Source organism: Bidens hawaiensis, unplaced genomic scaffold (genome assembly GCF_021521415.1).
Source record: "Bidens hawaiensis isolate Kalapana, Puna unplaced genomic scaffold, B.hawaiensis_p1.1 tig00015443_1, whole genome shotgun sequence".
Classification (NCBI taxonomy): domain Eukaryota; kingdom Viridiplantae; phylum Streptophyta; class Magnoliopsida; order Asterales; family Asteraceae; genus Bidens; species Bidens hawaiensis.
The window spans coordinates 225955-243517 of record NW_027492375.1 but is presented as its reverse complement, the minus strand read 5'-3'; the positions used below and the strand labels follow the sequence as shown (position 1 = coordinate 243517).

The 17563-nt window shown below is 34.6% G+C and overlaps 1 protein-coding gene across 1 annotated transcript; it reads left to right on the top strand.

Moving 5' to 3' along the window:
• Positions 1 to 12539: 12539 nt before the first annotated feature.
• Positions 12540 to 15890, top strand: LOC143549114 (uncharacterized). The gene is made up of 7 exons (XM_077040103.1): positions 12540 to 13063; positions 13143 to 13262; positions 13542 to 14142; positions 14245 to 14345; positions 14425 to 14514; positions 15433 to 15560; positions 15642 to 15890. The coding sequence occupies exons 1-7, from the start codon at positions 12632 to 12634 to the stop codon at positions 15772 to 15774; spliced, it is 1605 nt and encodes a 534-aa protein (XP_076896218.1). The 5' UTR covers positions 12540 to 12631; the 3' UTR covers positions 15775 to 15890.
• Positions 15891 to 17563: the final 1673 nt, after the last annotated feature.

The following is a 17563-nucleotide window of genomic DNA, read 5'->3' as shown; positions in this document are numbered from 1 at the left end:
ATATGTCCCCAAAATGTTTATGAAAATCGAGTAAAATAGGGGAATGATAAAACTCACCTTAGACGGAAAGCAAGTGCTTAATAAATTCGACAAACGAACTAATGATTTAAGCGAGTCGTCCAATGAGATTAATGATCAGAATCTGAAACTTTGTGATATGAAACTATAAATAAAAACAAACTTAATGCCGCTGGAATCATTCCAAACGGATGAGTAGAACTCTAGTTATGTTGATTTTAATGTTTAAACGAGTCGAGTCTGACCAAAATCCGAACTTCGAGTCGGGAGTCGGGTTTTGGTCAGAACCCTTAAAATTTAATTACGAGAAGAAAGGTCCTCTGGACCGAACATTGAATCCGACCAGAAGTATGAGAAAACGAGAAGTCAAAGTTGTTGACTGTTTTACCCTTTATCGGGTTTTGAAGCAATTGACCAGTCAACACCCTTCAATCACCGAAATTGATTGAAGGTTATTGACTAGGGAATATGTATGAACGATTTTACAGTTTACAACTTACCCGGAAAGTGAAAAGATTGATGAGAAACGGAAGTCAAAGATCCTAAAGCAAGCAAAGTCAACGAACAAGTCTTGAATCTTTAACGATCATGCAAGAACCGAAGGGTTTACGAGCTAGGCAGAAGGTAGGACGGCTGGAGTATGATCTTTAGGGTTTGATTAAAGTTTACAGCAGATGGTTATGTCCTGTTTATACAGAAAAACATAAACGAACTAATTATGGGCTTTTGGCCCGTTTAGGTAAGTAAATCATACTTTTATGACTAAATCACTGAATATAATCAAAAGATTTGATCTTGGATGATAATAAACGAGATTATACTTATGTTTCAGTTATAAGATTGTTTCTTGGTCCTTAATTCTCTCTAATATGCCTAAAATAAACGATTTTATACCTTAAACGAGTTTAGGAAACGAGATATCGTAAACGATCTGACCAGTACCCCCATTGCGCCGCACGGCCGGCCCTAGGCCCGCCGTCGCGCAGCCCTCCGGCCACCGGAGAGTGGTATTTTCATTTTGTACACAATTAGTCCCTATAGTTTGCTAAATGATCATTAATTGAACTTGTTATGTTTATATATAGGAAATAAATGGTATATAAAACTTTAAGGGCTTAAAGTGAATTATTAGAAACCTAAATATTCATAATTACTTGATTTTTAATAATAATAAAGATCTAAAAATGTTTCGTTCATAAACGAATACGAGTTTGAAAAATCCGAAATGTTACAAAGACTGTGACAAAGAACTTGAAGATGAGGTCTTACACGAGGTATTAAATGGACCACAAGAGGAAGAACGCCAAAATAGAAGAGACAGCGTGAGGGAAATACCGAATACGAACAACTAAGGAACTTGATTGCAACTAACATGTGGACTAACTATATAATGTATCCGAACGATGAAATAGATATGTCAAAGTAGTTTTAGAATAGTAGATTATGGTATTTCAGTTGACTTTGTATTGACTATTATGGTTTCAATTAATTGGTGATTTGGTTCTTGTTTAATTACTTACGTGTGCATAAAGTAATTCTATTTAGCATAAGCAACTATTTACATATTTAAATATATGAATTTTATTTATGTTACCATGTAGAAAGTTATATTTTTAGTTATGGGGAAAAAAGGTGTTTACAAAGTCAATTTGGTTTAATTGTAGAAAACATAACGGGCCAAAATATTGCACCAGTGGTATGTTAGTAAACTGCCAAAAATTGCTAATATTACCACATAAACATATTGTGTGTTAGCTTGTTTGTTTTAATGGGTCGTGTTTTACCGTGTCTGGTAATTCACGATAGATTTGTTTTAAGTCGAAACGAGTCAAACTGTTAGTATCCACTGCTTCTTGCAGTGCTGGTTAGTATCCATCTTTCTTATATTGCTTGCATGCTGCCATAGGCTACAATGCTACAGCATGTGTCACGCGTTTAGTCGTCGATCATGTTTCAGGTATATTAGACAATAATTGTGATTGATTTACCAATGTTGACAAGGTCACGTGAGCATGTTCATATAATTCGGTTTAATGGTACTACGTACAAGAATAAGTGGAGATGTTGCATCTGCATCATTAAATCAAGTTGCTGTATTATGAACACAATTGGATTGGTACTTTTAAGCTTTATCTTTGTATTATGTTAATTTATAATTAATGATAAAATATGTAAAGATTGGTAGCTATTAGACTAAAGATGATCAATCACTTATGACCATAAGAGATGTGTTGACTTTATAATAGTCAAACTTGTGTTGAAATATTGATTCGGATACAAAAGTAATATGAACACTTTTGAGTTATGGACCATGGTTGGAAACGTATGCACATAATGTTATAACACATATCCATTTTTTTATAATTTAACTTAAAGGGTATAATAGTAAAATTGTAGGTTTCTTTTCTTTCTTTCCAAACTCGGGAACACATAAAATGTTTATTTTCCTTTCTTTTCTTTTTCTTTTCATTAAACTCAGGAACATGGAATAAAACCATATCTTTTCATTTCTTTTCTTCCTTAGTTCTCTTTCCTTTCTTTTCTCTCTTTAAATGAACTCGGGAACACAAGAGAGAAAAGAAAGGAAAAGAATTGACTTTATTTTGTGTTCCAAGTTTAATGAAAAAGGATTTTTACATATTTTCCCTTATTAGACAACACAATTACATATATCTCCAACCAAAAAAATTAATTACAAATTTTCCAATTAAAATCAAATTACCTTTTTACCCTTACCCTTGTTTAAAATACCCTTACCCACATCCATCTTCTCCAAGCCACTTCCAAGTTCCGAAAAACTCAATTATCCGGCGAGTTTCCAGCCACTACATCACCATCCATCTTCTCCTAGCCACTTCCAAGTTCCGGCAAACTCGATTATCCGGCGAGTTTCCGGCCACTACATCACCGTCGCAAACCACCACCCCTATCACACTTCAACCATCTCTCTCCACGACCTCTCCTCTTCAACCGTCTCTATCCACCTAACCCCTTCGGTGACTGTTGATTCCCCGGCCCAGAAGCTCTCAAACCGATAAAACAAGATCAGCCACGTATACATCTAACACCATAGCTTCGGATCTGAAAAATGTGGGTTTTGGTGGTGGTCGCCGGAGACGGGGTTGAGCAAGCCGGTAAAGATGGTGGTGGACTGTGTGAAATGGTGGGTTGCGTGTTATAGTTTGGCTAGAGAGAGAGAGAGATAGGAATTCACCGGAAAGGATGACGGTAGGTCAATAGGGTTGACACTTGAGGAAATAAGGAAGAGGGGGAAGATGGTGCATTCTTGTTTATATCTAATTTGTATATTTTTATTTTATTTTTTTAGATTTGGGGTATAATAGTTAACTAATAAAATAATTTTAACGGATTGGGTAAATATGTAATATATATGTTTAAGGGAGAGGAAATATGTAATTATTTTTTTAAGTTGGGGAAATATGTAATTGAGACACTTAACAAGGGGAAATATGTAAATGCCCCTATTGAAAAATGAAATGAAATGAACCCTTTTGTGTGTTCCCTAGTTGGAAAGAAAATAAAAAAAAAATTGTAGTTTTACCATTATGCCTTTAGGTTAAGTTAAAATTAAAAGTACATTAGTTTCCATTCTTCAATATTCGTTTCTATGATCTATTAAAAAAAAAAACTAATTCCTGCTTAGCAACATGGATTTAGGAATATAAATAATTAGGTAAAGTAGCATATTAAGAGAATGATAAGTTTGGTAGGATGCGTGAAAAGTTTCAAGCCCATGAAATTAAAAATCTAAACTAATCTAAACCAATATAATGCAATAAACCAATGTCTTCCCGTGTAAAATAACATAATTCATATAAACAGCATGTATGATATAACAACTAAATGAAAAAATAGATTAAAAACTAAACCAACATTCTCTCCATTTTCCGCACTACACCAACCCAAACAAAACAACAAAACCAAGAATCAACAAATGCAGAAAAGTAATCATTTCACCGTAACCAAAAGATAATTGTTTTCAACATCCATAACCTACAAGTACTAACAGTGTCATCTATGCCTAAATAACAAAAAAGCACATAGCATCTAAAGATGACAACTGATAACAGTATCAAAATACATATCCGGCAACTACTAACAATGTCATCTTTGCCTGAATTACCAAAAAACACATTGCATCGAAAGATGACTATTAAAGACAACATCAAATTCAGAACCTAAAACTACTAACAATGTCACCATTTTCTGAACTCGCTTACTTACCATCCCTCATCAAACCTTTCAGTATACACACACGTATCTGAAGATAACAACTAAGCAAAGTCCTTGCTTTAGCTTGATTATTAGCCAAATAAATTAAAGCGTCCAACATTTCATGGGGTTCCAAACCCATTGGATCCAATTCTTTACAAATTTCCTCACCAGTAAGCTCGCGATGATAAGCTCGACCAAATATCTTGTTCGTTTATGCCAGTATTTTATTGCCTTCTGAAATAGCATTAGCCACATTGTCAAGGCAATTCACAAGCTTCGAGTTAAAACGCTTCATCTTCTTGTTCGAGTTTTCTTTTTTTACTTTCACATTTTTTTGCATTTGAAGACGGCTCAGGTGAAGAAACCAAAGAATCCAAAGCTTAAACATCATCATCAAAGTTGTGTTGGTTCTCTAGAGTCACTTCTTCAGATGCTAGTAAGCCATCCAATTCGGAAATTGTTTCTACTTTAATGTTGTCATTCTTCTGTAGTCAAGCATTTCTTTCTTTAGCGGTTTCAGTATGTGCACCGGATGCCCAGTCCCTTGCAAATAGTTCTAGCATTTCATTATAGTTTGATACCATTTTTGTCTTCAACTCAACAGCATCGGGCTTTAACTGTTTAATGCAATAAAGATAGTAGTATTATAACTGACTTTTTAGTCGTGAGATTCGTCACTTGAATTCGTATTTGTATTCGTTAAACCGACCCGGTTTGTCGTTTCGATGTATTGTATTTATCATTTCATCATTAATAAAATATTCCCAATAATTTAAGTCTTCCGTTCGTTCATTTCTATTATTTTCGATCAATTAATAAAACTCCGGAAATTTATGTTTAAACAGTATGCAAACTATACAGGTTTAATATGTAAATATCCAAGTAATATAGCTTTATTACATTATTATAACTTTCTCAAAATTCAAGGTTTAAAAGGTAATATTAATTCATTTTCTTTTTTTTAATATAATATCAAAGTACAGAGGCCTAAGTGTTATATAATTTAAATTATATTAATAAAATATTATTACCTAACCCCTAGCCCTTTTACCCGTCGTTTTTCTAGCGCCCCTGACGAAGCCGTAAAATCCGGCAACCCTTTAAAATCCCGTTAATCATGCATATTAACTCAATTAAAATCCCGTAACATCTTTTGCCTCTAACAACGGACCATAATCATCGATTATAACTCGTATTAACACCCTTTAATGTGCGATTGTAATCCAGAACCGTCGGATTTTTAGTCGAATTGCAATAACACTCATTAAACGCCACGCGTTCCAATTGGTATTTGATGTGCTAAAAGTAGTTATTAATTTATTAACTAAATAAATGCTAATCTAGACACTAAGTAATAATTCTAGACTCTTAACTTAACTAAAACTACTAACCGGCAAGTGAACCGATCGACTCTAGTATAGCTAAGTAAGTCCTGATATCGAACCCACATGACTCTTTAAATTACGTTAACTAGCTAAACTAGACTTAAGTACATACACGACTATTTATTTATGTTATTAGGGGGTTTTACTAAAAACTAATGTTAAATTAATCATTAAGACCTAAAGACGAATTAAACCTAGACTTAATTCAAATGATGACAAGCTACCACATAGGCTAGAATCCCTAATGCATCAATTATCAAATAGTAGGAAAATACTAAGTTATGGAACTAGGATCTTAAAATAGTCACTTAAAGAAAACCCGAACAGAACCCCTGACCCTTCTTAAGAAGACACCTATGGATCTCTATTAAGTTCTTAAAAACGCCAGTTTAATTAGACTCGCTTACGGTCGCTAACTATTTTATGACAAGTACCTCTATAAGAAATCCTACCTTACAGTGCGAAAATCAAAGGTAGTTTAAAGTATTCACTCGCCTAAATAAACAAGGCTGAAAAATCAAACCTAGATGGACTCCTTACGAAGAACTAAATCTAGCAATCTTAAACAACCAAGACTTGTCATATAATCTATCACCTTTCAGCTATTTAGATTAGCAGCACACTTAGGTTTATTTGATTTATTAATATTGTTCCTATGGCTTTATTGTAAATCAACCATAAACTAGTCAAAAACACACAGTAGATGACCTAACAGAATCCTATTATATAACAGACAATCACCAAGGAAACTGTGAAACAATAAAATTCACCAAACAATCCTAAGCACACATATGCATCGAATAAATAACAAGAAACCTCTTACTTAATCATAAACCATAACAAAAGCAAAGTCCAAACTAAATCCAATCTCAACAAAAGTTCATCACCTAGGTGGTCTAGGGGTTTAGCCAACAACCATACTCAAGAACAAGCCAAATAAATAAAATTCAAAAACTGAATTCATAAAGAAAACAATAAATTCGAACCGAATAATAATGATGTTTGGTTGAGTAGGTGTTAAACCCAAACGCTCTCCACTCAAACCGATGGCCTTTTCTCTCCTCTCCTTCTCTCTTTCGGTTGGCTGCTCTTTTCTGTCGTTTTTCTCTCTGTTCATCTCTATTAATTCTTGGCCGTCTGACTTTAACTCCTGGCCGTAGGGCCCCCTCTTCCCTTCCTATCTAGCTTTTTTTCTTTCTTTTGTTTTAACCCAACAACAGTCGGTTACCCAGTTCACGTGGGCTACTAATTCCATTCAAAAGCCCTTCACAATTCTTTAGCCCAACTCCAAATCCTTGATTGCGTCATAGTTGTTGACTTATGTTTGCTTCCTGCAATAATAAAAGAAAATTTTGTGTTAATTAAATTCCGAAAAATACACATTAATGAATCTGATTCATTTTATATATTCCAATTGCTAAATAATAATTAAAATTAATATATTTTATAATCATATTGTTATATAAATTAATGTGAAAGCAAGAACAGAAAATTCATTTATTTATTTTAGCTCGTTATTTCTTGTAATCATTAAAGACCCCACATATCCATATATGAACCATTTAGAATTAATAATGAATAAAATTTAGCTTAGAAGTACTTAAGAGTGTAGAAAATATTTATATAATAATTTGTATATTTTAGACCGCATCAGTATTACAAATAGGACCTAGGGATCAACCAAACTTGCTACAATCATCAAAATAATCTAATATACTCTCTGTAATCCCTAATTTGTTTGTCAAAGTTCGACTCCGACAAAGCTCCATTCACCATCAACCCTTAACTATTCTAGGTAATTAATACACGATTTTTGTTCGTTTTTAACCATTAAACAAAACCCCCAAACTAATTTCTTCGTGCATGGAATCAAAAAACTGAATTGAAATCTAGGGTTTATTTGTAGAAGATAATGAAGTTGTATGTTAACTTATACTTTTTCTATTCTATTCCTAAACAAACAAACTAGTCTGGTTTGATGGTTATGCCTGTGAGGTTTGGTACATCAGATTATTTTTATTTCTTAAAACCCCGTTTTCTTATATATTATTAACAAAATTCAATTATTAAAAATTATTTTAAATCAAATAAAATTATTTTAAACTAAATAAAATTAATTATAAATTATATTTATCAATTTTTCCCTAAAAACTAACATTTGCATTCGTTAAACCCGTTAATATTAGTTTTTGTTTCGTTAACTTTAATTTGTTAGCTTTATAAATCGTTAATTTTAATTTGCTAGCCTTATACTTCGTTAACATAGCTATATTTTTTCGAGATAAAATCACCATTTAAAATCCATGCTTTGTAAATACCATAACTCTCATATTAGCGTTAAGTTATATTATTAAAATAATCTACATCGTCAAAATTTCCGTTAAGACTTAAAAATAATATTAAAATAAATCAAATGCTATAAAATACATTAAAATAATACAAAATCCCTTTAACAAATTATTTAATATTTTTATCTCGTTAGTTAGATTTTATTTTGTTTTTAATTATAGTTCGTGAGGATCGTTCATTTCGGTTTCTTTGACGCGCTTTCGGATTTCAATATAGTTTTGATACAAAGGTTATAGTCATCTCTTGATATGGCTACAGACTTTCAATATAGTTTTGATAGCTTTAAACATTGATAGATCATTTGTTTGAGTAAATATTTAGACCTGTAGTATTTCTGTTTATTTACCAATCATGTGCCAAGTTACTTCTTCATGAAGAAACATCTATGAAAGGTTTATTCTTCAAGAAGAAACATCAATTGACTATAACCTTCGCATGTAAAGTCTTATGTTTCTTAGTTATGAAAAATCATTAATTTTAACTATAACCTTTATTGTTATTATTATTATATTAGGTTTACTACGTTAGATCCTGTGTTACACACGGACAGAATATATGTAAAACTTCATATATATATATAAGTGTGTGCGCGCGCTTGTGTGTTATATACATTTTAATGAATTGTAAACGTAAGATAATATAACATTATTATTATAAGGTGTCATATTGTTATTTTAATTAAAAGAATCCATCATACAAAGATAGATAGAGAAAAATAACAATTTAAAACATAATTTTAAATTATGTTACGTATTTCTAACTTGTACCATGAAACAAAAAAAACATATTATTTAAAACTTAATCATATACTAAAGTCATATGTTGTAAACTATGAAGCGTAAACATGTAGTTGTTGTAACATAAATTGTGTGTTATAAAAACTATTTTTATTGAAATTGTAAAACATTTAAGTACACAGCATAAAAAATGCTAAAAATATGAATATAACAAGGACATGTAATTATAATTTTCATTAAACCGCGCGTTTAATAAAGCAACAATATAATCCAAACCTTGTGACTTAAACCACCATTTCAATTCAAACATCCATACATCCAGTCCAAACGTTCATAAATAATTTCTCAAAATCCAAAAAATAAAATAAAATAACAAAGTCTCAAAATTTTTAAAAATAACACTAAAAACAATTAATTGTCTTTATTACTTAATAAATGATAATTATAACAATTTATTTTGAAACTTTTTCAACTTATGAGTTAATGTTTAAAATTAATGTTCGAATTAACATGTGGAAATTATATAAATGGACAATTGATGAGTTGGAAGCCTATGTGAACATGCTAGTTGAATACCATATGAAAACCTTGTATTACTTTAATAGTATAGTAAGATGTAAAAGGATGACTTTGCCCCTGGATTTAACAGATTCAGTGGATGTTAACTAACGAGTGGACCCAATTACAAAAAAATGATCATCACAGGGCCTTATTTGCGAAATGGCCATCACAGGGGTTGAAAACTGCATTTTGGGTTTCACCATATGGACGATAACTACAATTAACTCCTTTCTTTTTCTAACATATTAATACATCTAGTACATGTGCCTATCTTTCTTTCTTATTTACCTAAAACAACATACCAACACAACCCCTAACCGCCACCTAACATGTACACCTCAGTGACCCCTATCGCCATACACCAACTGCAAACCCCCACCGTCCAACGCCACCGACTGCAACCCTTGCCCTCTTTTCCCCCATCGTTGATTTCACGATTAAACCGGATCCGGAACCATCTCTCAACAACTGTCAAATCGTTGGCTATCATGACTAGAAACCGACAACCCGTTGTTGTGCGACCAAAAAATGTAGGGTTTCTTGACGGTGTTCAAGGGATCCTTATAAACATATAACTTCAAATTCCTATAATAAAAACAGTTAAACAATAAAAATTAGACGACCATATATAATTGCATTGTAGCGGGTATAGTTTAGTGGAAAAAAAACATGATTCAGACTATCAACTCCATAATAGTTAAGAGATCTTTCGACTCGATTTATATTCCGTTAAAAAAAACTTTATTTCCTTTACAGGATTAAATCATTAACATTTCAACGTCCATTTAAAGAAAATAGAACTATTCGATACTTTTATCTAAGGTCAACTAAAAACTGAATACATATTTTATGAACCTGCGAAACAAAACTAAAAAATCGGATCAATAACTTCAATTGAATGAAAGTTCACACTTCACTTTACTATGCTAAAACCAAACCGTAAATCGAATCATACGTATTCATATTCAGTCCTGTCAAACCAACCGATTTTCTCAGGACAGACAATTCAGTTGGTTTCAACGGTTCAGGCATAATATAAAAAAGTTACAAAGGCATAATATAAAAAAGTTACAAGTAATTGCTGTAAGGGATAAACTTTCGTTTTCATTAGAAAAAGATAAGCAAGCAAAGCAAATAAAGGCAGACACGTGAGACGATGCTAGCATGAGCATGACGTGCGTAGGTCCTTATCGTACGCACACCCACTTTCTTCAGAAAAAGAAACAAACGGTGTTTACATTACATTACATTACATTACATTACACTACACTTTAGGTTTGAAGAGATGAAGGCAAGAGAGATAAATACGGGCGGGTGGGTGGGTCATGGATCCGGGTGAAACCCATTAAACAAAATCAGTGAGTCAGTCGCAGGGGTTGTGTGTGTGCGTGATAAGAATATGGAGAACAAGATTACAATTACGAGTGGTCTTCACCCCCATATCTTTACTTCTATACCATTACCATTACCATTACTACTCACCCCAAATACCCAAACCCTAATTTCATAAATCCCCAATTATTCACTTTCTCTTTCTCTCTACCTTCTTCATCTCACGCCACCTCTCTCGTCATCTCACAGCTTTGCTCCCTCACATCCATCAATTTCGGCCCTTGTTATCCGGTAATTACTTGATTCCAGCTTTCGATTGTTGTTGTGTGTTCTCCGATCGGGTTAATGCGTGCATCCGTCACTTGGGTTCGCTTCAATTTGGGGATTTTGTTGTGTTTGTTGATTGATGTTCTGATTGTTTTAGCGGGAATTGTTTATTTGATATCATTTGGTTGTAATTTGCTAAACCCGGGAGAGGCTTTTGTATCCCGAGTGACTCGAATAGCTCTGTTATGAGTGGGATTATAAAGGGGTTTTGTTTGTTAAAGTTTATATCAAGTATAAAGTTTTGGAATGCGTGTCAGCGTGTCACGGGTGAATGGTTGTGTTTTTTAAATGCGGGTAGATTTTCTTTATATGATTTGGGTGGTGTGGGAATAATGTGCTTGTGGGTTTAGCGGGAATTGTTTATTTGATTATATTTATTATTATACGGTTGATATCATTTGATTATAATTTGCTAAACCCAGGAGGGGTTTGTTTCTTTGTTTGTTAAAGTTTATATCAAGTGTGACATATAGCTCAAGGTTTTGTCTAACGTGTAATTGTTTTTTTTTCTGTGTTATAAAGTTTTTGGAATTGATTTTCACTGTGTGCCACGGGTGTGAACGGTTGTGTTTTTTAATGTGGCTAGATTTGATTATAATGCTGTTGGTTGATGCTCTGATTGTTTTAGCGGGAATTGGTTATTTGTTTATAGTTTACTAAATCCAGGAGCAGCCTCTCTATCCCGTGTGATAGTAAAGGTTTGCCCCACTGAATAGCTTTGTTATGAGTGAGATTATAAGGTGATATGTTTGATTGTTTGTTTGTTAAAGTTTATATCAAGTGTGACATATAGTTCAAGGTTTTATCTAATGTGTAATTGCTTTTTTTTTTTGTGTATAAATTATTGGAATTGATTTTCACTGTGCGTTACGGGTGAACGGTGGTGCTTTTAAATGTGGCTAGATTTTCTTTATATGATTTGGGTACTGTGGTAATAATGTCTTATAACTAATTGGTTGATGTTTGATATTGTTATGCACGAATGCTTGCTTTTGTGACGGGGTACCCACTCTATGTGGCTTAATGGTGTTCTTTGTTTTTAAAGGTTTGTTGAGTTTTGTTTGAATGATGACTCTATTGAGTAAGTTACTTAATGATCTGTATGCTGTGATTGTTGTTAGAATTTTGGTTAATGCGGGTTACTTTCTGATAAATAGTTTGATCTTAATTTTTTTATTCTTTTGTGGTAGATGGCCAATGGGTATAAATTTATGGTAATTTACATTAAATTTTCTATTTTAACGGTTAACTTGGATAGAAATAATAACTCGCATAGACACGAGGCTCGTGCGTGGGTCCAGGGTTGTTGGGCCGACTTGGGTCTGATGTACTCATCTTTATTCATTCCGGATCTTCACTACTCACAAATACAAATTATAGCAGATATAAACGCTTACTTTATAGCTTACTTTATATAATGAAATGAATACTTTATAATCAACTAATTGGATACTTTGTCTATCTATGAAAAAGATTGTTTACTTGGTTTTGTCTATTGTTGATTTGTGCAACGCATGTATCCGATTTTCGTTCTTTTAAAGAAATTAGTATTGAATGAGTATGATGCATTGATGCTTATTGTTCAATATTTTATTCAGGGGTATTTCACAATCCAACTTGCTGCATTATTAGGCTTCCATGTGGTGATTTCTGCCGGTTCTAATTGTTGGCTGAAACGGGAGCAAAATGGATGAGCTTGGAGGTGCCCAGATTGATAACATTGGGAATACCTTCAGAAAAAAGAGGACACAAACTTGCAGAAGGCCTAAACCCGAGGTTCAAGCGTTACCTGAAAATCATGATCATGTATCTCAATCATCAACACCACCTTCAGATGATGCTGGGAAGATATCAAGCGACGAGAATGCGGTTGATGCTAATCCTAAAAGGAAAGTATTTAATCTTAATCAATGTGCTACTAAAACAGAAGGTGAAATCTCGCGTAAGAGCAATGGAGGCTTGATGGATGCAAATGAAGGTGGAAATGATAAAAAGTTAAATAAAGTCAAACTTAAGGTTGGTGGCGTGACTCGGACTATTCAACCCAAGACCAGTTCTGGAACTTCAAAGAATTCGGGATCATTCGATTCCTCTCGTTCTCGGCCAAAGTTAGTAAATGTATGTTTTACTCTCTCTATTTGTTAACTAGAAATTACTTTTGCTTAAACATAACATTTTCTCAATTGTTTATCTTTAGGTAATCATGATTGCGTTATTATACTTTGAGTTGACCCTTTTGTTTACTGCGGTTAGAGGTGCACAAATCGGGTTGTGCGCCCAAACTGGGCCAGGTTGGGTCAATGAAAGTCAAAACCAGGTTTTTTTTGCCAAACCGGTTTCAATAACGGTTCAGATTCACGAACTGTTTTTTTGTGCACCTCTTAATTGCTTTGAAGATATTATTCATGATTAGGACGATATTACACAAAAAAAGATTATGTTTTGTGGATCACTTAATGGCATCAACACTCAGAATGAACTTTAGGGACATACATTATTGATTATTTATATTTCCTCAAAATTTAATTACTGTCATTAATGCTCTCTACTTTTTTAATTTATTTCCGCATTAATTAAATTTGATAATGTAATTTAGGACAATTCCGATGAAGACAATTCTCCCGCCCTAGGTAAAAAGATTGGGTTACAAGGCATTCCGTGGAAGGCTTTCTCAGGGGGCGGGATTATTCTCGGGAGAGAAAACGCTTCAATGGGCAAGAATTCAGCAGGAAAGCAAGGTGAGAAATCAGATCGGGCCCGGAAGAGCAAACGAGTACCTAAAAAACATGTCTTGGATGGTGATTTCATTGAAGAAGAAGATGATGAGATCCGATATCTTGAAAAACTGAAAACCGTAAGGGTGGCTGCTGCTGCAAGTAGAGATTACGATGATGAGTCAGGTAAGAAACACAGGAGTCTCTCTTGGGTTTCTAGGGAAGTTCTGGGTCTGTTAAAATCGGGTAGGGATAGTGCATCTGGTGACGCGGATTATGAGGAGGAAGATTTGGGTTCCGATCATGAAACCGACGGAAATAAAGGAAAGAAACCGTGGAAGGAATATCCCGATTCTCCAAATGAAACCAGAAGGGAAACAACTCTTACTTCACGCCAACGGGCCCTACTTTCTGGTAGGGATTCTGCATCTGCCGGTACTCAAATTGAGTTTCCAAATGGATTGCCACCTGCCCCCCCTCGAAGTAAGTTTTTTCCCGAAATCATCTAGATTGTTTTAAAAAATGTCTACTATTCACAATGTGGCTGTGGTGTTTGCCCTAAAATTGATGATCAAATATGTACAGAGCAAAAAGAGAAGCTTACAGAAGTGGAGCAGCAACTGAAGAAAGCTGAGGCTGCTGAAAAGCGCAGGATTCAGAATGAGAAAGCAGCTCGGGAATCAGAGGTTTGGCTTGCTTTGACCAACTTCTTAAAAATTTAAAGGTTCTTGCGTTTTATAACGGTGCATATCAAAAACTGTTTAGGCTGAAGCAATCAGGAAGATACTTGGTCAAGATTCAAGCAGGAAGAAACGAGAAGACAAGCTCAAGAAGCGCCAAGAAGAGTTGGCACAGGTACGCGTCACCCTCTGATTCTTGATAGTTTTTTTAGGGCGCTACTATACGTACACGATCTAACTTATGATGAAAAATGATCATACGGGGGCCTTGTGAGACGAAAAGTGGTCATATGGGCCATATGACTATGTAGTGGTGTGACTTATGTGTCACTAAGACACATCATACAGCCCGTATGATATTTGAACGGACAACAACTCATACGGGCTACTATCCATATAAACATTATGGGCTGTATGATGTGTTGTATATCACGTCATACGACCCTGTATGGCAAATTTTCGCATGTCATATGGCTTGTATGAAATGCCAGTGGCGTGCAGTTGGTACAATAGTTTTTAGAACCGGATCGGACAATGAAGCCGTCTTACAGGTTCACTGGTTGGATCGGATTCAATGGCCGGTGACGTCATAAATAATATATTAATTAAAACAATATTTGATACAAAACAAAATATTAAAATACTTTATGTATTGGTGTGAATTTGCAATTTTTTATAAAATATTAGGACTTAAAATTAAAATGTGATTCACAAAGTGAGATTTTGAAGGGAAGAAGTGAAATTACCGAACAAAAAGTTGAAATGCGGTCCAACCACCCGGTCCAGTTCAACCAATTCACCGATTTGATGCTTGACCGGCTGGTTCAAATGGGAAATGGTTAAATATGCTTAACCGGGACGGTTTCATGCCTATTTCCCGGTTCAACCAGTCCGATCGGACAGTCGGATCCATTACGGTCTGGAAAACAATGGGTTAGTATGCTGTACACCAGTGGTGTTTCTCTAGCTCGTCTCTTTTTTTTTAAAAGAAAATTGTATTGTTTTAAATTTAAAATAGATTTGTGAAATTACACTCTGGTTCTTGCTATTTATGTGGGAATCAAAACTAATGCTGTGTTTTTCATTTTATCAGGAAAAGGCTGCCAATGCAAAAGTGCTAGCACCCAGCACTATTCGAACTGTTATCGGGCCAACTGGAACTACTGTTGCATTTGCTGAAGACATCGGCCTGCCTAAGATTTTTGAGCCGAAACCTACCGGGTAAGGATAACACTGCTATTATTAAAGTGCTTAAAACAAACTGTTCACTCGTTTCCTTACTGTTATATGGATTTAATGCAGCTACCCCCCTCCAAGGGAGAAGTGTGCTGGGCCGTCTTGTACGAACCTGTACAAGTACAGGGACTCGAAAACGAAGTTACCTCTTTGTAGCCTTCAATGCTACAAAGCAATTCATGCTAGTATGCAGCCTTGAAGGTATATTTGATGCCGCCAGTGTTGGTAGCTAGGAGAGAACCATAGTTAGTTTTGTCTTTTGAGATCATCAAATTAAATGGAATTTGCATTGTTACTGTATTGAAAGGCGGTGGCTTTTTTGGATTTTGGATTTTGATTGGTGTTTGATTCGTGGTCTCTGTGGGTTTGATTGCACAATCAATCACTGTGTCGGGTTGGTGAGTTGATGGGCTAGGCAGTTAGCTGGTTGAATTGTGCAACCCGAATACGACTCATATCTTATTTGTGTTGGGTCATGCTGGACCTACTTGTAATTGCGTCGTGTTCGGGTTGGCATGTTTAATATTTACTTACAAATAATGAGTAATATTTAATGAATTAGTAATAAGCAGTGAGTTACTTCAACCCAAATGAAACGTTTTAGTAACTTGTGTTCTTTTAGTTGTTTAATGAAATTGGTTTCTATATTTAGCTTGAGATTAGGTGAGGCAAATAGAAATGATTAAGGGATTACTACTTTAGATAGTTAATGATAAAGGCTTTTTTTAGGAGAATGACAATTTAGAACTTAGGAATGATGAATAAACTTTTTGACAATAAGGGTTGATATACGTTAAAGCCGATACCGAGGATTACTGAGTCTTCTATTAGAGTCTAGCTGAGGATTTTTGAGTCTTCTACTAGAGTCTAGCCGAGTCTTTTCGCTTGGATTAAGACAAGATAACAATCACCACCTTTGAAAACTAATAATAATCATTGGTAGATAAAACTCTCAACTAACAATTTGTCTTCTAGCACTCCCAATTTGTAACTTGTTTTTTTCTATCACTTTCTAATTTGACGGACCCTAACTCCATTAACATTTTTTTTTTGTTGTCGTGGCATGTTTTACTGATGTGGCATTCATATGTGACATTCTGACATGACATGGCATTTAAAAAAAAGATCTAAATAAATAAATTAGGTCCAACAATAAACCATCATCTTCATCTCACTTCAATCACAAAACCCTAACCTCCATCAACACTCATCTCCACCACCACCCACTCCGATTGATGAAATCATCGACCTCGTTGACTCACAAACACCTCGTGGATTAAATCCCCAAATTGAAGTGAGTTCATAGGCGAGGAAAACCCCCCAAATTGAACTGAGTTTAACGGGAAAATGGTTGTGGTATGAGGAAATCGAGGAGTTGCCCTGGACATCGTGGTCACGGGCAGTGCAGAGCAAGAGGTTTTCGCAGTTGAGTTGTCAAGGAAATCGAGGTCGCAACCGTGGAAAACGATGAATCACCCTGGAAGTCGTGGTCGCATCCATAGAAACTGATTGATTGTTGGTGATAGAGGTGGGTGGGTGGTGGTGGTGGTAGTAATGTAGGTGGCTGCAGGTTTGGTGGTGATGGTAGGAGGTTAGGGTTTTATATGGAAGGAGGAAGTGGGTGAAGGTGGTGGTGATCAGAGGTTATGGTTTTATGGAGAAGATAGTGAAGGCATTGGTTCGTTAGCAAAAAAAAAAAAATAATCTTACCCATAACTTTCTACATACATGTCACGCTAGCAAAAAAAAAAAAAAAAATACTAACGGAGTTGGTTCGTTAAGTATGGAAATGCCAGAAGAAAATAAGTTACAAGTTAAGGGTGGTAGGAGACAATTATTAGTTGGAAATGTAATCTACCGATGAATAAAGTTAAGAGTATTAAAAACCAATACCCTTAAAGAAAGGGGAAAGCTAAAATATCAAAACTAAATTTTGAACTTAAAGATTCTAGGTGGTAGCTTTTTAAGATCCTTTAAATGGGTTAATA